The sequence below is a fragment of the Lepisma saccharinum genome, chromosome 4 (assembly GCF_977018435.1).
Source record: "Lepisma saccharinum chromosome 4, izLepSacc3.1, whole genome shotgun sequence".
NCBI lineage: Eukaryota > Metazoa > Arthropoda > Insecta > Zygentoma > Lepismatidae > Lepisma > Lepisma saccharinum.
Genome location: NC_139232.1, coordinates 113993666 through 114021162, shown reverse-complemented (window position 1 = coordinate 114021162; position 27497 = coordinate 113993666). Strand labels below are relative to the sequence as shown.

At 35.6% G+C, this 27497-nt stretch overlaps 1 protein-coding gene across 1 annotated transcript; it reads right to left on the bottom strand.

Moving 5' to 3' along the window:
- Positions 1 to 1724: 1724 nt before the first annotated feature.
- On the bottom strand, positions 1725 to 27497 carry LOC145986798 (CUE domain-containing protein 2). The gene is made up of 7 exons (XM_083121234.1): positions 27370 to 27497; positions 26120 to 26206; positions 23166 to 23371; positions 21634 to 21809; positions 17101 to 17277; positions 11183 to 11308; positions 1725 to 9091 (listed from the first exon to the last, which is right to left on the bottom strand). The coding sequence occupies exons 2-7, from the start codon at positions 26203 to 26205 to the stop codon at positions 8945 to 8947; spliced, it is 918 nt and encodes a 305-aa protein (XP_082977360.1). The 5' UTR covers position 26206; positions 27370 to 27497; the 3' UTR covers positions 1725 to 8944.

The following is a 27497-nucleotide window of genomic DNA, read 5'->3' as shown; positions in this document are numbered from 1 at the left end:
GCACGGCCTTTTCCTTGCAGAGGGCACCAGCATAGTGCTGTGTTGAAGACGGGAAGAGTTGAGAAGTGTGTGCCCTGCCAGCATAGAGAACATATGTGTGTTGCAATCGTGGACAAAGAATGAAGTGTGAGCTGTTGTTCACTATGAATGGGCACGTGGAAATGGAAATGCATAACCGACTGGTGGAAGTATATGGGACTCACACAGTGATGTGGCGTGACTTTTAAAAAGTGTTACCGGATATCAATCAGTACGACAATTATGCCTGCTAGGCGTTATTACACCCCCCCCCCCTTTTTCGGTAAAGAAAACATGTCGTCGAGCTAGATTTTTGTTCATTTCGTTCTTGTTTTGCAATCAGCACAGTGATTTGGCCACAAACACTCCTAGAAAGAACTACCACTCACGAGACAGTTAACACAAAAATCCAATGAATAGTGGTAGACCTTTGTCAATTCTTCATCTGTCTCGGTTTCTTTGAAATGAGCTGCGAAGGGGAAGAAGAAGAACCACACTTTTCTCGGGTCAGTTTGACGTTTGTGTGGTGAGCACTAAGCAGACGACAGAACTCCGCTCCTTTGTGGAAAGGAAGCCCAGCTGTATACGTACTACTGTTGCCAACTTAGTATTTTGGAGCAAGGTTTGTCCAAATCACGAATCACACCAAGGAACTATATTTTCGTCTATTACCTAACTGGTCTGAGTTGTAGTTCAATCCAGCCTTGGCTTTGCAGTCTACCTCTAGTTGCTTCACAGAAATTGTATTCCTATTTTAGGATGGATTTAGCTCTTTTCTGCCAATCCGATGTGACAACACTGGCTGCCCCGGTAGGTCTGACCGGCAACAGGGCCCCTTAACAGGCATATGAATAATACACCAAAGTCCTTCCCCGCTCTTTCCTTGCATTGGAGCCCTATTCCCCCTTGTTGCCTCTCCAGTGTAGCGGAACGGCCTCCCTCTTCGCTTCTGTCGGCTGCAGAAAAAATGTCCTACGCAATATCTACTCGACGGGAACGGTGTTCATTAACGTATTTAACAATGTTGTCATTTTATTGAAACAACTTTTTAATTCTTTACATTTTGCTGTTACCTGCGGTAACACCGGCTACATACACGCCACGCCTCTGGACTCACGTAATGTCAAAGAAAATGGTGTGGCGATAGTGTCAGTAATTTTGAGATGGCCAGGAAAGTGTGAAAGATGATACAAGACCCGGGCAGCCATCTACAGCCACTAGAGAGGACAACATCAGATGCGTTAATGAGCCGATTCAAGGGAACAGGTGTTTGACTGTCAATGACAACAGAAGTGAAAGCTGCCATATGCTACTTTATCTGTAAACAGGACACGCAGTTTTTGTTTTACGAACTTGTTTCTTGAACTTGTGAAGTGGTATGACAAGTTCTAATAGTGTAATGATGCTTCTTTCTGCTCATGTCATGTTCTTTCTCCAGAATAAAACTCTCTATAGATGGTAGGCTAGGGAAACTTTTTTTTCCAACTATCCCTCATTATCTTCTGCATAGCTATAAGTGGGCCTCCCCGATGGCATAGAGGTAACGTTGTTGCCTGTAGGCACATGGCACAGTGGTTTGGATCCCATTTTAAACTGTAGGTCCAGTCCTGATTAGTCTTCCTGTGCATAAAGTGGACTTCAAACAACAAATCAATCAATCAGCATAGCTATAAGAGATTCATTCAATAAAACCATATCAATTTAGAGTATTTTTATTATTCTTACATAAACTTTACAATACAAATTGTTATAATGTATGCAACTGATCCACACAAACATACACAAACTAAAGAACTTGAGATCTTCATACAATACAGTGTCCTACAAGGACTATAGAGATTCTTTTTCATTCTCTGCTCAATACTGCTAAACAGTTTGAAAGGTTAAAGCAACTAACATCTGGAATTTAACTTCACCAGGAACAGAATACACAAATACGATGGTTGTATTACATTTAGGACTTTGTGATAATATATATATATTTATATATATAATCGTCCATCAGTGTTGAAACTATTACTAGTACTATAAAATAGTAAATACGATTTTCAAATCACTCACACATTCATACCACTTCATCGCTTTCGAAGCTCTGTAAATGGACAATACTTTTCCTTTTGCGTCACAATTAACTTCACAAAATAACTTAAAGAAATACAAATCAGTTTGCACAATATTTGTACATAAAAATAAGTAAATAAAAAACTAACGCCACTCACATCTTTCAGTTTATAATTTGTTTCTGTTTCTAATATAAACAACACTTAAACCTCTCTCTCATAAAGTTATTAAAAAGTAATAAAAAAATATGTATTAAGACTGCAAATACAGATTGCTAGTTGATGATACCAATAAAAAAAATGTGGTTGAACTCTGAGAGATTGCGATTGCATGAGAATGGGATACAAACATGTAATATAAAGAATTTAAATATTTGGAACTTCAAAGCTACCTTTGAAGGACGAAAGCATTTTGGAGGGTGTAATACTAAGCTCACTGGTACACACTGTAACAATGCTCTCAACAATGGTTAAATGAAATGATGGTCATAGTTCCCTCCACTTTGTTTTGTTGGGAGCATGTGCATTGTTTCAGCTGATAGTTTTTTTATATTCTTCCAGGAATGTGAAAATAGCAGAGAATATAGTTGTTAGAAATTTAGAGTCTTTCCCTGCAAAACTGAGGAATACTCATTTGTCTATTTATTTGCAATGTGTCCCGAGTTGAAACTATGCTTCATTTTGTCGTTTCAACAAGGCTTTTATCTGCGTAGAAATGTAAAGCTGTCTAATTATCTATTCTGTCCGGACCCTGTATGTACGCATTAATACAATCACAGAGAGAAGATGTAATAAAAATAATTTTCCAGCATGATATAAACCGAATAAAACATGTTATGACATTTCTCCCATACATTACATGCTGGAGGCCATTTAAAAATATGGTTTCATATCTAAAATGTCACACAAAAAAATAAGGTAAATCACCATCACAGTGCCAATAGGTTCGTAAGATAGCTTGAATCTTAATTATACTCTGTCTGCTGTAAAAACAAAGTCAATGTAAGCAAATCCTATTGGTTGTTCGAATGGCAGCTGTTCGCGAATCTTGTGCGTAGGAATATAGTGTAGGTTGAACTTGTGGGACCTTATACAGAGTCATTCATTGAAGTGTAGACCGGCATGTCAGTGTTTGCGCTATTGGCAATCAAGGTGCTCGTGGCCGTATGTTGGCACTGTAGAATGTCCATGAATCAAGAGTGCAAGTTTCCGTAACTAGTTTAAAGAGTGACTTATTTACGACATGGAACTTTTACATCCGGGAATCTTGTTCCAAAACGCATTTGAACATCACGTGCCAATTTAATTAACGCATATAAATCATAAATAAATACACGCTGTGCGGTAGAAAAGATTTGCTGAGCCATAACACACTTTGCGGTTAAATACACTAGAAAAAACACAATACGTAACAAGCACCCAATCAATTCACAGTCTCCTGTCAACTTTCAGGACCTCCGTAAAAACTGGTTTCTAGCATCACATCCCCTAAATGTGCCTTCATGGTAAGGTGTTACATACACAGGCAACTTTACCATTTATAAATCTGGTAAGTAAATTACTTCTTAAAATAATTACAGAAACTGTTGTGTGTCTGCTTCATCGACACTCTATGATGGCGACAAACGTTCACGAGTGCCTCGCTTGCTGATAGCACACACACTGACCCGCAGGTCTACACTTCAATGGATTGCTCTGTATTATGAGCTGTACAGCTACAACCAATAAACTCGAGGTCAAAAGGCCCCAGAACTAACACACAGGAAAGGAACTATTTCTTCAGAAGTCACATGGTTTTGTTTACATCAACTGTGTCCTTGCTGAGAATGGAGAATAGTTTGTCTTGAAGTTCTGCAAGTCTTAGGAAAAGTAAAACAACCTAATATACGAGTAACTCATAATTTTCAGGATATGAGAAAGTGTATTTAGTGATGATTATATTCTGTGTAATATTTTCATTTCTCCATCACACAAATCTGTTATACAATGGGCCTGTTAAGTTTTGTTGAGAATAAATATTGTTATTATAACTGACTTTTGTCAACAGTTTTATTCAATCATAATCTTTCAAGTTCTAAGTGTGTCACTTTTATAGCTTTTAATACTCTCTCTCAGGGCATTAGCTTAATTTGTAACACACTAAATACAATATTAGGAATTGGTGTTACAGAAGCTGTCTGACAAGGCAGATAAAAAGATCATTTGCAAGAACAAATATACAAAATTACATAATAGTACTTATTATACATTATGGTTATCATCAGTAAAGAACTTGACATTTTAAAAGATATCATTAAGTTTAATATTCAACATATTATTTTTATTAGCAACTAAGTCTTTGTTTATTTTCATCATAAAGTACTTAGATCTGATCTGTTTTTCTGGTACACTTAGCTAATTGTTATCAATAATTATGTATTTAGAACAAGCTTTTGCAGTCAAAAATATAAAAAGAAATCATATACATATGTGAAGCCAGACTGGTAATTTTAAGCTATTCCAAATTATGTACAAGGTTAGCTAAACTTTAGCAGAAAAATATGTGAAAGATGTAAAGAAGAATACACATTCAGTAATTGTCTAAAAACATTAAATGGTAAATTTTGAATATAGAACAGTAACTGTTAATATTACTACAATACTTTTGGTATTTATGATACTTGAAACAAAAAGTTACAATTAAATGCAACGCACAAATTACTCACAACGTATCTATTGCTACAAACTATCTTCGCTGCAAATGCTAACATCACACAAGGACACTGAAAAAACTTATCTGTAATGTGCAATAAACTCATACCTATAGGCTGCCACTACAGGTAGAAATATGAAAATAATTTTAAAGAAAAATTAGTATAATATTGAGTAAATAATAATGCTAAATGCAAATACATAATACCATGAAACGAAATTACAGAAAAAACAAAAAAAACTAACAAGGGATGTAATAAAAATTCAACTATCACATGAAAAATTTGACAAAGTCTTGAATTGTGAATAAAATCATTATATCTGCGCATTATGTGTAGTTGAAGAATCAACAGCAGCGGCAAAAGAATCCTTCTCTATTTTGTTATTTATTATTATAGCAGAAATAACACAAATACTGATTTCAGGATAGAACATGCACAATAGTAATCCCTAGAAACAGTACTCAAGAATTTTGAGTCTCATTTTCTGTATCTAAGGCCCACTTTACACAAAAGCATTTTCCTTAACATTTATGCAATGACCAAAATGTTACCGTGTAAAGTGAAAAATCTTATGGCATTTCAGATGCCATGGCATATTTCATGACGTTTCCCAAGAATATAATCGGTCGTATTTCCATAGCATTTTTCACAGCATAACCAATCTGAAGTGAGCTCTAAGTCACGAGTGAGTAAGATGTAAACAATGTATTACTTCACATTTTTAAAAGCAATTATTCGAGAGGAATAATGTTTCCTATAAAAAGTTTTTAGGTACAAAGCAATGGTGCTGCTTAAATACATACTTTGTAACATATACAGTACACGTACGGAAGAATATTTTAGTTGTTTCAATTTCAAATACCGTACATTCACAATAGATGGTGAACTTGATGTACCTTTCATGCTGTATATATTATACATTGTAATCGCAAAAGCTAACTGAATGTTACACAAGATTTATGGAAGCGTTTACATAGCACTTATGTTAGAAAAAATGTTAAAGGAAATGTTTCAGTCTAAAGTGGGCCAAAGGTAGGAGTAGCTATTGGAATTATTTCCGTCAAGCTCGCCAAGGGAAGAAAAGTTTGAGATAAAATTATGTGGACTTGGAGGACATAGTACAATGAAAATGACAAATGTTTCCACCAAAGACGAGAAGGGTAATATGTAACTAAATCTTAAGAGAGATTGATTCCAGTTCAACTCCGGAAAGGTGTATTTTGGTACAGAATATCATAAAGTTACCAGCTTTTGCGAAAATTTTCTCGGAGCCTTAGGAGAGAAATTTATTGAAAGCTGTGAAGGAAACAGTACTAACAATAATTCATGATTAATTTTACGCTGGATGGGTCATCCAGGAAAGAAGTAACAGTGGGGTATACACAGAGAAATCAAAACTGAAGATGGAAGCAGTCTCCAAAGTTCAAGCAGTTGATACCTTTTCTCTGCCGTCAAGGGATGAAATCAGCTGTCTAAGACTCGGAAGGACTGCTGAACCAATACAAAAGAACTTGAAAAGGGAGCTGGCTGTTGATTGAACTATTTAATGCCAAAAATGCTAACAGGTAAACAGAGAAAAGTGCCACGCTAATACCAAGGTATCACTATCAACCAATATCAGTTGTATCTTCCTTGCCCTTTGGGAAAGAGGATGTAGTTGCAAAGTATGTAACAAAAAAATATATAAGTACTTATGTTCACCATGATATCTCTCGATTATCACAATGGTATGAATGCCAACAACAACCCTTTCTTGTCCAATACACACAGTCCGTCGCAAACTTAACACACAGTAGCAATAATACTGAAGACAAGAATGAAATTCTATTATTGTTGTAACATTAGCTAATGGTGTAGTATATAGTTGCATGTTGATCATCATTTTAATACTTGGCTCTGTGTTTTGATAGCTATTTTTAGGTTGAGAAGCTTACAAATCTTAAGATAAAAACACTCATTTTAAAATCTGCAGGAAGGCAATATTACAGACTGATACGGAATCCCAATATAAAATACAAATGCTGTGTTACAGCAGAAGTTGCCTACAGACAATACTGCCTACAAATTTGACTTTAGTTTTGCCTCATTTTTCACATCAGACTTTTACTTATGACATAGACAATAAAACAAAACACATATTTCACAATTGTCATAAAAAAAATATATTGTCTGATTAAGTCACCAAAAAAAATTCAGCTGCCAGTAAAAATTCTCCAGTTATTAGAAAGACAACATTCATGTTAAAATGAACAGTAGCATAAATGAGAATGTTGTTGCTAAAAACAATTATATGCAAAGCACTTTCTTTGTTACAAAAAAGTCATGTTGAAACAAATATAAATATAAACGAGGACAGAATAAAAATTTGTGGAGAAATATGTCCCAAGCTACAGTGCTATATTGTAATGAAATTGATTTTCGGTTAACACATACAAAAGTTCTTTAAACTTTTTTTACAATCTGAATATATAACTTTGCTGTTTTACATGCTAAGTTAATGTATGTAGGGGGTAGCAAGCAGAAGACAAACGATATCTTGCAGTGAAGTACCTGAAAGCTGTGCATGTGTTTTACAATGGTTTCTTTTGCAAAATGCACGTGAAAAATCTTCACATATTTTCCTGTCATAGGGAAGAGTAAACAAGTCATAAAGTAAAATATCACTGTGCGTGTTTAAAATATAAAAGCAATACAACCAATAGAATGGCAGACTTCACAATATACAACGATAAACGTCTCTGACAAACTCGGTGGTTGTAGATCATACAGACATTAGGCAGACTATTTTCTAATCTGCACATTAATATTTCTGTTCAGGCACCACATAATGATTTTCATATAGCAAAGCAAATACAGACAATAAAGGTTAACTTAATGGCAAGTGAGTGATGTGAAAAATTTTCAAAAACAGTTTACAATGCACACCTTTTATGTGTGAATATGTATGTAATGACATATGATGGGAGGTGAAAATGTACGTCTTGGGAATAATGGAAAAAAATAGTCTGTCCAATTTATCTACGGATTAAAATGATTTTCCAATTCTATATTCTCTGTAACTTTCAAAGGACTCGACATAAGTGGCAGCATCAGCATTTAAAAACTTTAACTCATCAAAGTAAGCACATGGGAAATGACTGTCCTTTTTTCTCATTTTTGACTTTACAAGTAGATAAGTGCAAATTAGATTTTCTCATTTCATCTCTTTCAATTATGGTACTGTTACAGCTTTTGCGAAAATTTTCTCGGAGCCTACAAGTTAACTTTGTTCTGATATAGATTTACATGTAAAGTTAAAATTCTGCCCAACTGAAAATTCAAAACGAAAAACCCTCACACCATTGTAAACGGCTGCATTAAGTTTTAAACCTGACAAGTCTTGAGAAGTATAAATATACAAAATGCAGCGGAACGGTCAATTCTGTATGCTTCTGAGATGGCCCACAATTTCAATTACTAGAGCACTGGTATCAAATGCCAGAGCTTCCTACTCTCACACCCATCGACCCCTCAACTCCATATAGATGTCATCTGAAACTCAGCAATATGAAAACAAAGGGTGCATCTTTATGCACAGCCATATAAAATGGAGATTCTTTTCATATAGTGAAAAGCACACATGAGAATCAATCACTTCTCATGGTAACTGCTTCAAGAGTGCGAACAGTGGTGCTTCAGCACAAGAAATTGAAAACTGATGCAATAACAGAAGATTGTACAACAAGAAACTTATCCAGATAAGTCAAGAAAGTATAACATGATAAAAATTAGAAGAAAAAAACTAACAAAGAACTTACATGTACAAAACTAAAGCTTTACAAATGTACAAGACTGGATTCACAGATCTTCATGCGTGCATCATCTTTTTCTTTTAGTACCTGCATGTAAAAATGCATTCATAATAAACACCTCAAATGCATGAACACAACACACCAGGACACTCGAGACCTATCTGTTAATTATCTGTAGTCTTTGAGCACGACTTACGTAAAAAAAAAAGAGCAGCAGCTTAAACCGGCAGGTCTCGTGGACCGGCAGCTGCCAACGTGACTAACTGAAATAAATACTAAAAACAAAGCATAACACTTTCATTTCATGTCCATCCTCACTAACTCGCTTTGGCAAACTTACTTGTACATGAATAATCTCACTGTAATATCAGCGAACCGTTAATCAATGAAACCGATACTGGCGTGCTGGCTTCAAACTTACGTAAGTCTTCTTCATATCGTCAGCCTCTTCTTTCTTCACTTCAGTGAATCTCTCTCCTTTGATGCTCACTATTTTATTATCCCTATACCTTATTAGTTTCTTTGGTTCCTGCAAGAAAGTGAAATGATGACAGATTAAAGAATATGTATTTCTGCTTCATGGATTTTTAACAAAACAAAGCATAACACAAAGCTGTTCTCTATAATGCTCATTTTATGTTTAGCATGCAAAACTTACTATCAGGCTCCAATTTCACATTGGGACAATAAATTAATGTGATGATATTTTGTGTTGAACCGAGTGCCAGGTGGTCGCGGTAGCTCAGTCGTTAGAGCATCTGACTACAACGCGAGAGGCCCAGGTTCGATTCCCGGCAGGGGAGAACCGGGTTTTTCCATCTGTTCAAGCAGCTCCGGCATCCACCCAGCATCGTAAAAGTGTGTAACTGGAGGAAAGTCGGGGGAGTAAAGGCAGCCAGGGTAGTGATCACATCACCCCCACCTTTGGCCATGATCAAGAAAGTGTGGGGGTTTTAACTCCACCCCCCCTCCCTATATGCCTTCACGGCATGGTGCAAAGCACAGGGGAGCACTTTACTTTACTTTTTACCAAGTGTCAGGTGGTAAGACAAGTGTCCAAATTTGTGGGGAAGTTTTGATTGCGAATTACTAGAAAATATTGCCTGTAGATTTAAAATAACTGTGTTAGATTATTTTGCATCCACAAAAAGTGGAAAGAAGAACATAGATAGCCTTTAGATTTTTACCAAGAAACAAAAGCAACTTCAAAACAGAGTAGAAAACAATGCTAGTGTTCAAAAATAGGACAGCAATCGCATTTCCAGATTTGTAATAACTCTATGAAGAACATTTATGGCTCCAGACATTTTAGCCCTAGCAGGGGGGGAGGTTGTCAGGCCACCCACCTCTATTTATTTGATTTTTGAACTGTGAAAACTTTTATTAAAAATTTAAAATAAATTACATTGTTCCCAAGGGTGTTCCAAATATTTCTGTATTAATTTTGTTCATAAAAACATAAATGTAATGTACATAGGAGGCAAAATCCACTTGGTGGGCCTACCAGGTGCCATCTTTGAATGTGTGTTATTCGAGACACTCATGCCAGTGACAGTGTACAATTGACTGGTAATGGTGGTAATTATTATAATAATTAATAAATAACTGCACAAATATAATCATCAAAGGAAGAAGTGATTGAATAAGAAAATGCTTTATTGATTATTAGTGATAAAAATAAAGTATGGGCCTGAGAGTCCCCCTCAGGTAAGTAAATTTCTCGTGCAGTAGGGGCAAGCTAGGATTAATATTTGACAATGTCTGTTCTCCAATATTTAATAACATAAGTAAATAACTAGACAAATGAAAATACCATAGCTCCAAAGAAACACCACACAGAAGGCCCTGGTCTTCAAAGAGCTCATCTGAGACGGAGTTTAGTTTCAAATAAAAATTAATATGAAAGTGAATAATGAGGGAAAACACATGTGCTGTAGATGGCTGCATTCAGCTCAGGAGCAAGAAACAACGGGTAAGAATTGTGAAACAAAATATAAACACTGATGAAGATGGTAATGATATTTGGAGAGAGCGTTTGTAGAGAGAACAGTAAGAAAATTGTTACTATTTTTCATATCCTGAAACAAAATTTTCCTTTGTGCATATGCTTCAACACACTTTAGATTTAAATTCCTGTTATTTAATGACTTTCGCTCATATTTTTTTTTAATATTTTAAGTTTCATTTCTGCCACTTTTGTCAAACTGTTAATGAGGATGAGTGATGATTGGATGAAATTGATGAAGGGACACTCCCAAACAACAACAGGCTGCTAACATGTGACTGGAGATTTTACTGTCTAAGGAAGTCTTCATATAACAAGAGGCATGCCAGGGGAAACACAAGGTATGTGTGTGTGTACAAGCATTATCTTGTTGTAAATTTGCCCTTTCTATACACGTCACGAAAATATGTGACAGGATGGTTGTTTGTTTAGTTTGAGACTTACATTTATCATCGCCATGTTATTGAAATGCTCAACAGCGAAGTGGATCTTCAGTTGAGATATTCTTATGCAGCCGCTTTATGCAAGATTTCCATCCTCGCACATGTAAATGGTCAATAGTAATGTCACTATCCCAGTATGAAGAATAAATTAATTTAAAAGAAATAAACTCACAGATTTTGGTGCCACGGGACGATGTTCACGTCCATCGTCTGCCTGGTCAATGTAACTGTAACGGGCTATGATCCTATCTTTTAGTTCTTGATCGTCTACCTTCGGTTTCGGCCTCGGAGCGCTTGGCTGAAAAATGTAAAACATATTCAAACATACTGATATTTAAAAAGGTATAGTTTTTGCATAATTTTCCACAAATAATAATAAAAAAGATTTATACATGGATTTGCTTATCAGATTTAATGTAAATAGCAATAATTTCCAAGTTTTCTCTTTCTTATTATTTTATACAAACCTGCCTGTCATTGGACTACTACCAGACTCTCCTAGATTGTGTAGTGGCTTACTCCTTCACATTGCACTCCAAGAGTCCTGGATTTGAACCAGTATAAACTAGGTCCAGTGCTGATTATTTAAGTTAGCGATCTTTGACAAAATTGTTTTGTTATTTTTCTTGTACTTTATGGTTGTTACAAGCATGTAAACACAATTTTTCTTGTTATGTTTTGGGAGAACACATGCTCCCTTTATCAGACATTTATTTTTAGTATCATTAATGAACAACAGAATAAATTTAATATAATAAAAAGAAGCAGCAATGCAACCAATCTTGTCTATAATGTTACATCGTTGGAACATAACAACTGAACTGTGAAACACAATCTGTTTTTATTACTATTATTGTTATTATTATGTTCAAAAGATTATGTAGGGCAATTAGAAAGGAAAATGGCAATAAGATGGCACGAACATGATTTAGAAATAACAAATTTAGACTCAAGAACGAGCTTGTCACCTCACACCATCAAAGAGAAGATGTGATTAGCAAGAGAAAGGTAAAAAACAACTAAAAAAAAACAAAAAACAAACAAACAGGAGAGACTGATTTAAATGTGTGGGAGGCGTTGTTCATTGCAGAAGAACACTAGAAGAACATAAATAATGAGAATAGCAATATAGGGTTTTATATACTCACTATGGAGTTCTCGTTTTCACAAATAGGGTTAACCCACCACCTTTGAAATTTAATCCTAAGGAAGATATCAAGAATCTTTGTGGAAAGGAGGATGATTTTGAATTACCTGATGATACTTGGGATCCATAATTAAAATTTGATAACATCTTCATTTAAAATGATGATAATAAAAAACAGATTGATTGCTTCACAGTTATGTTATGTTCCAACAATGTAACATTTTAGACAAGATTCACTGTACATTCTGTCAAATAAATATCGGGAATTGTTCAATAAAACTCAAAATATTGGTTTAATCATCCAAATTTATTTTGTCACCTTCAAAATAGGCCCCATTTGATGTAATACACTTATACCAACGAATAATCCAGTCACCAAAACACTTCTTACAGGCACTTTCCAGTAGGGACTTCAGCTACTTCTGTGAATTTTGTTTTATGACTTCAATGCACTCCAAATGTCTTCCACGAAGTGGTAATTTGAGTTTGGGGAACAATAAAAAGTCACATGGGGACATATCTGGCAAATACGGTGCTTGATCGATGACATTCATTGAGTTTACGGTCAAACATTCGCGTACAAGGATCGATGTATGCGACGGCACATTATCGTGGTTCACAATCCAAGAATTATTCATCCACAAATCTGGCCTTTTCGAGCCAACATTCTCTCTCAAACGCCCCTTCTGAAGGAATTCCGATTCCATAACACAACGATAGTCAAAGAAAACACATCAACATGACTTTTGATTTTCAAGCGACTTTGACGTGGTTGCTCGTTATCGAAGTGCCATTCCGAAGCTTGTTGGCTGGTTTGCATGTCAAACTCTTAAACACACATCTCGTCACCCGTTATGATGCGTTTCATGAATGTAGGGTCTGAATTGGCTCGTTCAAGCATGTCTTCAACAACCTGTTAGCGTTATTTCTCTTGTAGTCTATGGTTATTACAAGCATAAAAACACATTTTTTCATTGCGACGTTTCAGGAGAACACATGTTCCCTTCATCAGACATTTATTTTTAGTTTGACTAAAGATACAGTTATAACAATGGTTAACAATTTTCTGTATCTTTAGTCAAACTAAAAATAAATGTCTGATGAAGGGAACATGTGTTCTCCTGAAACGTCGCAATGAAAAAATGTGTTTTTATGCTTGTAATAACCGTAGACTACAAGAGAAATAATTCTACAATGCAAGCAATGCGTTCATACAAGAAAAAACTGTTAGCAGTTCTCTTTTTGAAGAAAACTGAGCTCCTTCGGAACAAGCCAAGCCGCGGCGTATCTCATGTCCAAAACATCAACTAAAATGGTGCAAACGGATTTGTGAGACATGTTGAGATCCTGAGCCATCTCCCTTAAAATTGAATGATGATTTTCCATCACAATTTCCATCACTTTGTCGATGCTTTCGTCAGTCGAAGACGATGAAGGTTGACCAGAATGAGGCAAGTCTTCAACCACCTCTCGTCCTTCTTTGAATGCTTTGTACCACTCGCATGCTCGTGTCTTCGATAAAGTTGACTCACCGTAGGCCTTCTCCAATATTTTTAATGATTCAGAACAAGAAATTTCGTTGGCAACACAAAATTTGAGGCAAACGCTTTGTTTGATACTTTTATCCATTACAAAATAGCAGAGCACACTTGAGGTTGACTAAATTAACAAACAGCTGTAAACAAACTGGTCGACAGATTGCGTGAAAACTCTACGTGGCAATTATATTGGTACCAACTTACAGCAATTTTTTTTCCATACCTTTTACATGGGCTTTTTAAATTAACAATTCTCGGTATTTATTTGACAGAATGTATAACTGCTTCTTTTTGTTTGTTGTTAAGTTTATCCCATTGTTATAACTGTAATGTTAATCAAACTAAAAATAAATGTCTGATGAAAAGAGTGTGTGAAACTTAACATCAAAAATTGTGTTAACATGCTTGTAACAACTGTAAACTACAAGAGAAATACTTCTACACAAGCAATATGTACTATATGTCCAGATAGTAAATGATCGGTTGATGGTGGTGTTGCAAGCAAAACTTCAAACATGAAAAATTTTAAGGTCAAATGTGACACTGAACACACCATTCCCACCTCAAGTTTTTTTTTAAAATCAAGATATTTTATTTTCTGGGGGATACGTCCCAATAACCTATTCCATAAGGGTCTCCATGGGTGGCAGAAGGTATAAAATTGTAGCGGTGTGGAAAAACAACAACATGTGAAAGAAAATAAGCGAGAAGAAATACACGTCGTCAGTGGTGAAGCAATTCAAAAACTTACGTGATAAGTAATCATCTGCCAGTGGAAGTAGGTGAGTGGTCAGTGTTATGGCTTCACGCTCTTAAGGATGTGTGTTCGAGAAGTTTTTTCTTTTTTTTCCCTCCTCCCAATGAGGCTCCAACACATGAGTGTTCAAATTCGCATTTAGACAGTGAAACTTTTTTTTTTCATTGTGTAACCACAGATTCTCGAATACATGGGATGCGGAAGTGCATACCACATGCATTTTTAATCCATGATTTCACCTGCTAATTTTGAAAAGCACCTTAGATTTTTCCTTCTTAACGAAGTCTTTTTACACTTGCTGACCAAACAAAGAGCTATCAGATCATACCTAATTTCACTGTGACTTTAATTACATGACTCTATATTTTAAACTAAGTTGATTTCAAGCTTGTTGACACAAGTTTGCATTTTCACCTACAAATATGTTTAATTGAATCTGTATCTAAAGACTCTGGAATCCTAGAATAAGGATGAGCCAGACGTTTATACTTTTACACAGCATATGGATACTACAAAAGTAAATTGAGACGATACTGATTGGCCAATGAACAATGTGCTAAAGGAAGCATTCAGAACACTATTTTCGCTATTCATATATATAGCTACAGGAACTGTATGTCTTGTTCACATGTCTTTCCACATTTTGTAAAATGTTTAATATCAAGTAGTTACTCTCAAAACCATTTCATTCTTATTAAAAATAACAGTGAAATTAATTCCATGCCAGGTATACACTAGTTGGCACTGGACTGTAAAGAAAAGTCCTGCCTTTGATGAGAAGCAAACACAAGACCACTGGTACGTTGGCAAGTTCTCTGCCTCAACGCGTAGCCTCCACGATACGACGTCACCCCCTTAGTTCAATCACGTGGTTCTACAAACGAAACCTCCTTGTGGTGGTGAGCCGAGTAATTTTGTAAGCAAGGGATATGGTTGTATAAAGAGGGGCAGGAGGAGAGAGGTGATGAGGTTCTTTCAGTTTTTAAAGAACGTTTGTTATGTAGTTAGGGACTGTTGAGTGCAGTGATACGAAGTCAATATCTTCTTCGCTCACTGTATGTATACAATGCCTAAAACTACACAATTTTTCAAGGTATAAAGCAACACAAATCATTTATTATTTTAATAGAAACTGAAGGAATATAAATGGCAAACTGCAAGAAACATCACTTCATAATATCAATTCCAAAATTTATGTTTGCGTCTGTGTATGGATTTAGAAACAAGATTTAATAGCATCGCTACATCAGTAAACCAATGATGCACTAAGCAATTCCATGCAAACACTAGTTTAAATAATGCATTGGTTAATGTTTTTATTATTACATTATCTAATTTTATGGTTTCAATTTTATTAAAGTAGTTTTGTATTGAGCAGTTTGAAAACTATTTGCAATTTGTATTAAAAAGTAAAAAAAACATTTGTCATCAAATATGCAATAAACCTTTAACAGACTTACATTAATTGGCATTCTATCGTTTTAAAAAAAAGTGTTGTAGGGGAGAATCGAACTGGGGACCCTTCATGATGCAAGCAGCTATCATAGTGACTGGACCACACCGTCCTTCTTGATCTAATCCTTGTATGCTCCTATCCATGTGTTGAAACCATATTGCATAAATTTATCTGCTATTCATAGAAAGTATTTCAAACAGAATATTACAACTTAATTGGTGTTTTTCGAAACTACTAAACATTACGTTTTCTTCTTAACTCTAAATATTGAAAAACGAGGTAATTTATAATTCGGTCACAGACAGGATACCCCATGTTGTGTATGATTCAACAAGTTTTACATACAGAAGACTATGAGCTGAGCATGTGCATTTCTACGATTGGCAAGCATCGTGATCTCTGCCTGAGAGCACAATCCACAGTCAACACGAAGGTTCTCTCAGCACTATGACGTCATCTTGGTTGATTTGCAGTGCCGTGGCCAGGAATTTGTAAACAAGGTATATCGGTTGTCACGGCTTCTTCTATATTTTTTAAAACAACACAATATTTTACCTCACAGTTGGGGCACAAAGGGTTAAGATTTTCACCAATATCTCTCTGCCCACCCTATTGCCTCCTGTAGGAAGTATGAGAAGCTACATGGGAATGATAAATCCTAAGTGGTGTCGACGAGTAATTAGATTTATCAGAAGAGTTTTTATATATTCTCAATCTTATTAATGTCCAAAAGCAATAAGTATACTAAATAAAAAAGTTGGTTCTACAAAAGAGATTTGAACCTGCGATCTTCAGACAACTGGGTCAGCTCTTTACTACTTTCCCACTTCATCAATCGATCAAACACTTGAAATTATGTCTTACGAGCCGTCAGCAATCTTACAAACTTTGTTAACATACCTGCTGTTTCTCACAAGTTTATTTTGACAAGCTGGAATAGACTAGACATCTGTGGTAACTTATTCTCTGTCTACTCTCATGTATTGTAAATGCGAAGTGGCATTCTTACATGTTGCAAATAATTCCTCATACCAACATTAGTTCCAGATTTGGCCACAGCCGCCCAGGCTTTACTTTCTGGACATATAGTACAAAAAAAAAAGCCCAATAAGAAACAATAACATCAAGAAAACCCTTCCTTCACACCACACCGAAATCTATCACAGTTCACCACGAGCAACTCTCTTCCTACCTGAACTCCTGTATTCGTGGTCAAACTCTGCCCTGCCTCTTGCCTGTGAAGAACCAACTGAGCGGCTCGGCCAACATCGCCTTCAGCAATAGCCAAACAGTGCTTCACTTCTATACTGCAGGACCCTGGGAACATTTCTTGCAAGAGCCGAATTTCTGTATTGAAATAGCTACAATCCTGAAAAGGAAAAATAGCTTTTTAGATCTTAATATATTAACACTTGCAATTAAAATAAAGGAAAGAATATGATGAATCTTATTTTAGTGCATGCGTAGTATTTTCATACAATAGTCTTGTGTGTTATAATTAGAGGCATGCATATTTTGTTTTTGACAAACACAAAATGTGAAATAACACACTATAATGTTCGTTTTTCATGTTTTGGAAACATGCGAGGTGCATTTCCTTACCATGTTTTGTCACAAAATGATGCGAAATGAGAAGCAATATGCAAAATAAACTTTTAAACATGAAATTTAGAGTTTATTTACCGATGTGTCACTTTCTGAAGTCTTAATTATCTTGTAGGTTATGCAAATCATGGAAAATTAACTAATTCTGCTTTAAATATTTGAGAAGCGAAAATGGACTTCTTACACAGTAAGTAATAAACTAAATAATCTCATAACTGCATAAAAAATGTACTATTAGAGGGTAAATGTTTATTTTGTATAATAAGTGTAGTGTTTAAAATCAAATGTAGGGTTATATTCACCATTTTAACACCAAAATGCCATTTTATTCACTGCTTTTTATCCCAAAATGTTCCCAGTTTTTGTACTGAAATCTTGATCTCTTGTTCACCATAAAAAAGTATGTGGCTCTAGTAGTTATATAAGGTGCACTACAAATTAGGACTACACTGTATTTCTACTCAAAGTTCTATATTTACTAAATGTTTTAATGCATTTCAGATCCTACAATGAAATGAAACCAAACACTCAATGACTACAGGCTTTGCTAACATTTTGACTTTAAGTATTGTTCACAAATTAACTCATGACCATCGCAGTTTTCTAAATGCCTTTTGCAAATCAAGATATCACAAAATAGCATATTTTTAACTTACACTGTCACCTTGATTGGGTTGACAAAACACACACACAAAACACTAAATAAAAATTTTGAAAACAAGAGCACTTGCCCATTGTTAATCTAACTCAGTCTCTACGATTCACTGTATTCTGCTGACAGTAACAGCACCAGAGGAATTGCGGGGGAGGCACAGTCTTCGAGAAAACAAAAATGCTAGATAAATACAGCAAATGCTCTTTGAGCCCAAATATGCACTTTCGTATAGTACTTTGGGGATTTATTACACATGACTGCCTCCACCTCTGCTCCTGCATTCATTTATCTCTGGTCTCATCACCGATTACACAAGCTTTTTATTCATAATCTTTTCAGTTTTCTTTACAGGAAAATAACAACTACATTGTATAATAAGACAAAAACAATAACAGACCTTTGGTTATGACAAACCCAAACACTTATAAACTCTTTTACCAGCCACAGAAATAATATACACCACATCCTCAGAAGCGTTACTGTATTTATTCGAATATCGGATGAACTTTATTTTTATCTGAAATTGACAAGAAATGAACCTGTTCAGTTTATTTTGGTATAGAACACCTAACTATGAATAAACACCATTTATCCTGCAAAAGATATAGAAATAGCATGAGAAGGTACGAACTGGGGTAGGTGAAGAACATAAACAGTGTGAAAGGGTGAAAGGTCACGTAGCACACGTCCGATCCACTGCTGCAGCAGCGTGTTGTTCAAGAAATTCCCACTGGTTCAGAAAAAAAAAACGGGGGAACCATTAAGTTTTCATCTGACAATGCACAAAGCATTGACTCTGAAGGAGTGCCATTGATTTTCAAGAATCGGACCTGTATTTTCCATGCTCCAAATTCGAACATCGTGTGTGTTTACCTCTCCAGAAAGGTGAAAGGTAGCCTCACCCATGAATATCAGTTTAACAACAAAGTTATCAATAAGTAACAAAGCCCAGTTTGGCATGTATTTACTTGGTACTCCAGCATTCACCACATCATGTAGCTTCTTCAGGAGATATGATAAATATAGTAAAGATTTAAGACACGGGAAGGTACTAGTCCTATCTCCTGAGGAAGCCACATGATGTGGTGAAAGCTTGAGTACCAAGTACGTACATGCTAAACTGGTTTCTATTACTTAGTGAAATAATGGCATGTGGTGTAAGTTATGCCTTATCCAAAGTTATCAATGTTCATGCATACTACTAGTTACCATTTTGCAAAAACTGCCTCCTGGTAGGAGTGGATGCAACTGTACCTTAAGAACAAGAGGTACACAAAAAATACATCCATTTCTTGATAGATTGCAGCAGTAACATAGGTTTTTTAATAACACAGTATCAGTAATAACTTTATCAAACCCCACCAGGCCCTGTATTTTGAATGCAAAATGTTGATAAGATAAAAAAATCAATAAAACATCAATGAACTATAAATGGTACAAAGATGAAATTTTGCATAATGATTAGGATTCAGATGTTACTTAAATATGATATAGCATATTCTCATTAGCAATTTGTTAGAAAGCTATAACCAGGGCTCGAAAAATCCCGGTCGCCAGGGAGACTAAAAATTTCAGCCTGGCAACTGTTATCTTTTGCTGTAATATGTACGAAATTTTGATGATTCCAAGTTCAAATTGCAGTACAGCGAAAGTTAGCAAATGTGTTGTTTTTTTTAATCAACTTTGTGAACATTCCATAGTCAGTAACAATTTGTTACCCTTTGTCCCCCATTTCCAGCTTTCTCAAATAATTTAGCGAAGTTTTGAATAGCGTGATGCTCAGCTTCTTATACAGAGTGTTTCAAAAGTCGCACAACCCAAACTTTGGAAATGTATATCATTTACACCGGGTTTTCTGCATTCTAAAGCCTCATCCATTGAGATATTTTTCAATGCTTAAAATTATCAGTTCACTCCGTACAGAAAATTATATAAATTAATAACTGACGGAAAGCAGCATTCAAATGTTTCCCCAAATGAACTTCTGAGTAAGAAAAATATGTAAGAAATTATCGAAGAGTTATAATTAAAAACCTGATGACTCATGCCATGTCAGTCTGTCATTTGCGACCAATATTGGTCATGTGCAACATTTGATGAATTTTTGACTGGCGATTTCATGGGTTGAGTGAAAAGTGACATTTTTGGGACATATCTCCATATATGGCAACACTAGCAGGATGAAATATTGCCAACAGTCGCATGCAACATGTGTCTAAGTATTGGCTATACATTTACGTGAAAAATCAAGATTTTGTGCAGAAATTGGACTCTTGAGAGAATCCTAGGCTGCCCCTGGTTACATTGAATTCTCTTCGCAACCTTTCGCCACTACTGTGCCTGTTTTTTTTTAATTGATTCAGCATGGTGTATTCATTAGAACAGTGCGTGTACACTGCTCAAGAGTATTTTACTACTTATTCTTACACTCATGTGCAAGAGGTTTTCCAATAAAAATGCCCTGCTTCAGCTGTACCTCACCAAGCAATGGTTTTACAAGCAGTCAAACACCAACAAATGATCCCACAAATTGCTTAAGAGTTGGTATTTATTGTTGAAAATCAGTTCTCAGATGTTTTGAACAAATTAACAATGTATTTGAAAATAATGAAATGGCTTTTATTTAGATAGATGCTAACATAAATTTATGAACCCAGTGATAGCCTACAGGATTAATTTAGTGCATAAAACCTGGTTTAAATATCTCTTACAATTTTCATGATATACATTTTCAAAGTTTGGATTGCACGACTTTTGAAACATACTGTAGTATGCACAATTGCTAGTAGGTGGTTTCCTGGCGCATGATTTTCAGAGCTGGCACCTAGCTTTAAAGAAAATTTTTCGAGCACTGGCTATAACCAATAAACTGGGGGGTATGTCATGTACGAATTAGTACATATGGAGGATGAGACGAGCCCAATCTTGTCAAATAATATTTGAGTTTACATGTGTACTGGTTTCTGATTGAAAAACTCTGGTGAGGTAGAAAATTATGGGCTAAAACTGCTAATTGAGCATTATGTATATTTTCTTCTTTTTTCCTCCTCATAATTCTTGTTGATAAAACAAATGAAATTCTGTACGTGTAAAATTATGTTGCTTAAAAAAAGTGTTTGCAGTTTCTAAAAGAATTATTTTATTTAATTAGAAGATTATGTTACTGTGCTAATTGTTGATTATAGGACTGAATCCTCTGATAAGTGAATATTGAATATTAATCCTAATATTCTGCATTAAGAGTGCAAAGGTTTGTGCTACTGGGATGGATATTGCCAACATATTTTGTTCATTTTTATGTTACTTAGTTAAGTGATCTTAATTAGAAATCACTGGATGAGATTTTAATATTACGCAGTACTAAATGCAATCACAACTTGGTTTTTATACAAATGTGATATTAGTATCCGTAAAACTGACAGAATAGACAAGGAGTGGCAATAACAAATTTAATGATATACACACCTCTTGACCTGCTACTGTGTCTCCATTTTCTGAGCTACAATCGCTTGTTTCGGAGAGCTGATGCACACGTTTTGGAGGAAGATCGCTGCATTCTGAGTTGAGTGGAGATCTAGGTGCATTCTTCACCACAGGGATTAGCGGAATCTGTATATCATTATCCTTATACGATGATTCATCTGTGAAAGTATGAAAAAGGTTAGGTAATAATAACAGTAGAAATGCAATGATCAAGTGATGTGCATTTATTTTCATGAACAGAACCATGGACGTCAAGAAGGGTGAAAGTTGATTGATTGATTGTTTTGGTGTTTTAAGTTCACTTTATGCACAGTAAGGTTAATTGGGACTGGACCTACAGTTTAAAGTGGGATCTGAACCACTATGTGCCTCCACCGGGACCCCTTGATTACAAAGCGGAAGGGTAAAAATGAATGTCCACCTAAAAATTATATATTTCACACATAATTTCATTTTGGTCACAGTAATTTATGTGAGTTACCATAAATTCGTTGAATAAACATGATAATATCAGACTGAAATAGAGTTTTTTGAGGGGGGGGGATCACTATTATGGGGAAGAATATGCCTCCTTTGCTGCCCCCTGAAAAAAATTATCTTGCTTGTTCCCCTTGAAACAAAAACCTGTGGACGTCCATGAACAGAACATGTACTACTAGTGCACGAGACCCTCTATGACATATAGACTATCCATACACTGTCACTACAGACATATAGTTATTCCTCAATCAAATTAACCAGGTATCTATCAACCGTATATCTGGATTATTCCATCCAAATATTTGGATATCCATCCTCTGGATATTTAGTTACGTGTCAATACAAGGTGCCATGGCACATGAACTTTCAAAACCAGTTCTACTTTGTTTTTCGAACCTGGGTCTCTTCCACGTGGTGGCCAGATGCTCTACCAAATGAGCTACCGTGACCCTCGCATTTACTACACAGACCAGACATTACTTCTTTGTTTGAGGCTACATGAAGGACGTCTCAAAGCCAAAGGTGACCTCCTGGAAAGCATTAACAGAGTGTACATGAGTGGTTAAACATCATCCCGGCAACCAATGGAATACACATGGAGATATACTAGAAAAAAACACTTCCGCAACTGGCGTGTGTTTTAGGAATAAAATTACATTATTCCAAATCATGAGCTCCCATGTTGGTTATTGGTTTGCATTCTTGCTTTGGCATACACGGTCATGAGTTCAATTACCTGATGGGAGCTCCAAAACTTTCATGCTGGCTGAAATCAGAAAAACATACTGCCCACGTATCACCAAGTGAAAAGCCACATGCTGGCACTGGCCCTCAGAGCCTTGTTGCACCATGGGATTTGCATTTTTGTTCTATATCATGGTTTTATTAACCTTGACACACACATACGCATGACGGGTGTTCAATATATAAAGTAACGTCAGTTCTCATGTGCAAAAAGGCCTTGTTACACTACTTACTGAATGTCCCTCGTACACTGATACAATGACACCACACCAGAAATCCTAACCACTGACCTTTTTCTCTCTTCTGACTCATAGTTGCCTCCAGCTCAAACATCCAGTCACATACAGCTGTGTGCTCAATGTTTGAGAATTCAGGAAAATATGCAGCCATCATTTCGCAGAAGCCCTCGACGTCAAATGCATCCTCGACACTGTCCTCGTTCCCCAGATCCTCCAAGATGCTTGCAACGTAGCTCAGCACAATTTCATCTATTGAGCTTCAGGAGAAAAGCATGCTGTTAGAAAATGGACAAGTTCTACATGATTCTTGGTTCAAATCAGGGTGAATAAAAATCATGATTTTTATTATCTAAATCGGATTTTTTGATTTAAATCATTTTTTTAAAAAAATGTTTACTTTTATATTTTTTGATACCATACACATAGACATAAGTCTTTTTGTAGAAAGGCTTTCTCTAGGAAATGGCCCTGTAAAATATCAGAACAGTTTGATTAAAGTAAATTAAAAATTATGTGCAAATGTACATTTTTTCTGTTTCTGATACTGTACATATGAACCTACAATGGAAATGTTTGTTGAGTGTGTTAATGAAACTATAATATACAGAGCATTCCTTGACATTCGTTAAGAGACTCGGCGGCAAGCGGCCCGGCGTCAGCGCTTGTATATCCCGGCGAACAGGGTCCGCGACAGTCGCTAGAGTCGGCTATTAAAATTACAGTTTTCATATTGTGTACTAATCTTGACTACAGAGGGTGTTGAAAATGATGTCCCTCTACTGCAACACATTCCTGGCATCTCCGAAGGAAATTGGCATTTACAGGTGCAACTTTGTCTACTGTAATTCTCCCGATTTCTCATACAATACTCTCTTTTAACTCACGGATGGTGTGCGGATTGTCTTTGTATACTTTATTTTTCAATATCCCCATAAATAAAAATTTCAGGCTGACCAATCAGGGGACCTAGAGGGTTTTTTAAACACCCGTTTCTTGAGAGGCGGTGGATAGATTTCCGAGGAGACTGTTCTAACCTTTGTCCTATCTCATCGAGTTTTTCCTCAATAAATACACGTGGGTTTTTCTTTCCACTTTTATTCAGAACTGACCCTGTTGCTCTAAACTGTTTTACGAGGTTTAATTTAGTGGTACTATGTGGAACGGGAACACCAGGAAATTTTGTTGCAAAACGTCGTCGCACTTCTCCACAATTCCTCTTTCCGAAGAAACATTCGACAAGATAAATCCTTTGTTGTAATGTAAACTTTTGTGGTGCCATATTAAGCCACATTCTTCAACACACAGACACGACACAACTTCCTGGGGAGGATTATACTGGTGTCAGTCTGCAACGTCAACAGAAAGGGAAAGAGCGCGAAAAAAACAGACTGTAGCGTGCGACTGTCGCGGACCCCATTCACCGGGAAAGACAAGCATGCCAGGCCGCTTGCCGCCGAGTCTCGTAGCGAATGTCAGGGAATGTTCTGTATAATTTCAGTAACTTTTCTTCCAGCAAAATAAAATATTCTGGATGTACTCTACAATTGTAACTCAAAAATATTTTTTAAAGTTTTTGTAGCTGAATTTTGGTATTTTTTAAATGATAGTTTGCAAAATATCAGCTGTCATATTTATTTACAGTTTAATGATAATGACACTATTTATGGTTTAACATGATTAATATTTTGTATATTATTCTACACAAAATGTTTGCTATTTCTGCCTATAAAAATTATTGAATTTTAAATAGAGAGAAAATTAAATGTGTTTACAGTTTACATATTACATTACCTTCCGTATGAGCTTCACCTCATCACTACATATATTTTGTTGATAACTGTTTGATCTCGGGAGAATGGATTTCTTCAATTTTACAGAAGAAACTACTTAGGGAAATGAGTTTCTGTAGCATATTCAAAGGTCCTTGAGGTATTTTCTTTCATCGTTGAATCTATTTGATCGGGAATTCATATATTTTCGAAGAGAAATATATCTCTGACGAACAATTGCCGTTCTTCCTCTATGTTGACCGGATGTTCCGTACGTATGATGACGTAACCCCCCCTCAGGGTTTCCAATCACGACGTTGTTTTGCAAGAAGTGAAGGTGAATTTGTGTTTTAAAAAGCTGTATAGCATTGTTTTACGAACAAAATTTTAACTATGCTTGCCTAACCTAACCGAACCTTGCCAGAAATGGTTCGTGGGGCTATTCATAAATGTTTTTTGGGGCTATCCGTGAATGGTTTCTGGGGCTATTCAGGTATTTTTCGGTTATGAAGGTTGGAAACACTGCATACCCACTGATGATCCACGACGTGCCAAACTGTGCCCGGCATATTGTGTCTTATGGAAGCGAAAAAAGGAAGAACAATAAATACCCGTAATGTGAAAACTTGGAATTATTTCCACGAGAAAAGCAAAATCCCACCTTAAACAATGTTTTGCAATGCACAATAGGTAAGTACAAATGTTAAAAATGACGAAAAAACGAGTGAGAGGTATTCTCCCAAGATCAAACAGATACCATTTTGTTTCCTTTCTTAGAGACTTATAAACATCATTAAATGATTACGAGATTAATGTACTTTCACAAAAAATTATTCTGATATATACAAAATCTTTATGTACATTATTCTATAAATTATTTAATTAAAGTGATTATTTTTAAATCACCTAATTTAAATTGAGACTTAAATGAACCTCATTTAAATCAGTCCACCATGCTACAAATGTTCAAAACCTTTCCTAAATTATCCTTTCTCGACAGGTCACTTCACGTACAGTGTTTTGTGAATGTTTTGAGAAACATATTGTGAAGGAAAAGTATAAATTCAAATTTTCCCCTAAAAGTTTGTCATTTTATAAATTCTTTACACAGTGACAGATTATCAATGTCAGTAAACTCAGCATTAGATATATCATGAAAAGTGTATATATTTATAAAATGAAAATACACATAGAATACAATCTAGCCAACTAAGTTACACCTTTAAGATAACATACCTTAGCTGAGCACTCGGTACATGCTTCTTGACAAATTGAAATAGAGATTCTTTCACAAGGCCCTCCTGTTCGGCTATTGTACTCATCCTGCAAGAAAAATTAATCAGTATACTGATTGTTCCAAGAAGAAAATGGGAAGAAAAAAAACTTAAATTTTATAACCCAAAATTTATCCTGTCATGTTTAAAGTTGTATTATTGGTGTGTGTGTGTACTATGGCACCAAAACTTATGTAACTCTGATGGTGAAAGGAGTGTTGTTTAGGAAGAATGTATAGCTCTCTGGGTGCAAAAGACTAAATGACACTAGAAAACAGGAAGGGGTGTTAGAATGTAAGTTGTCAAATTTCTGCTTCTTTCTCTCATACAGCTATAATTCTTAATTATAATTTTCTCTCATCACTGGAACACCACCTCTTATATTTTTGTGCACAAATAAAAAAACAAAAAAACATGAACTGCAACCATCAAAACTTGCAAGAAAACAACTGAACCTTCTATGAAATAATTACATATTAAAAAGCTCTTCCCGCAACTGTGACCCCTCTAAAATTATGTTCCTCCTCCTTTAAACAAAATATTTCTGCGATTCATATAACAAACTTTGTTAAAACTTGTAGAACCCTCAACATACCACGCTATTTGGTCCCGAAGTTTAGGCTACAGAAATTAAAATCTCATGAAAATGAAAATATAATTTTTAATCGAAATATCTGGGATTTTATATAACGTAGGCTTTGTTCTAACTCCGAGGGTAAACCAAAATTGTCAAGATAATTGGTAGTGCGGAAGTTTGACAGGGGTCACACGTTCGGAAAATATACAAATTTCGATAGAACATAGTCATAGTGGTCGTATAAAAGCAACGTACGTAATGCCAATGAAATTAACCTATACACAATCTTGCAATTGGAAATGCACATAATCGAATTTGTTAGATATCCTTTCAAATTGCAAAAACAGAGATCTAGATAAAATGCATTACGGGTATGAATGTCTTGTCAGAAGCAAGTACATTAACTCGAAATTCATATTATTTTTTCAAAGTACCATAACTATCAATATTATTTAGGTATCACAAAACACACACACATGAATGTTTCTCATGTCAAACAAGTTCAGGGAATCCCATACAGCTATCATCTGATGTAAACAAACCCTGTTGGGTGTATTCACCTTAACTCTTGAAATTCAATGTTAATTCGCAAACGAGACACAAAAATTCACATCAGATTATTAAACATTTTATACCTTTCAATATAAAAGTGGCCCTGTCCTTTGAAATTCCACTTCCTATTATGAGATAAAAAAGATAAAATAAAGTGCAATTATTATTCGTCTCAAGCGGCATACAATGCGAGAACGCACACACATACAAA

Excerpts from the sequence above, each read along its gene's own strand:
- LOC145986798 (XM_083121234.1), bottom strand. The coding sequence starts at position 26,205 with ATGAGTACAATAGCCGAACAGGAGGGCCTTGTGAAAGAATCTCTATTT. Across the intron at positions 21,810-23,165 it reads GAGTCAGAAGAGAGAAAAAG|ATGAATCATCGTATAAGGAT; the intron begins GTCAGTGGTTAG and ends ATACTTTCACAG. Across the intron at positions 17,278-21,633 it reads ACACAGTAGCAGGTCAAGAG|GATTGTAGCTATTTCAATAC; the intron begins GTGTGTATATCA and ends TTTCCTTTTCAG.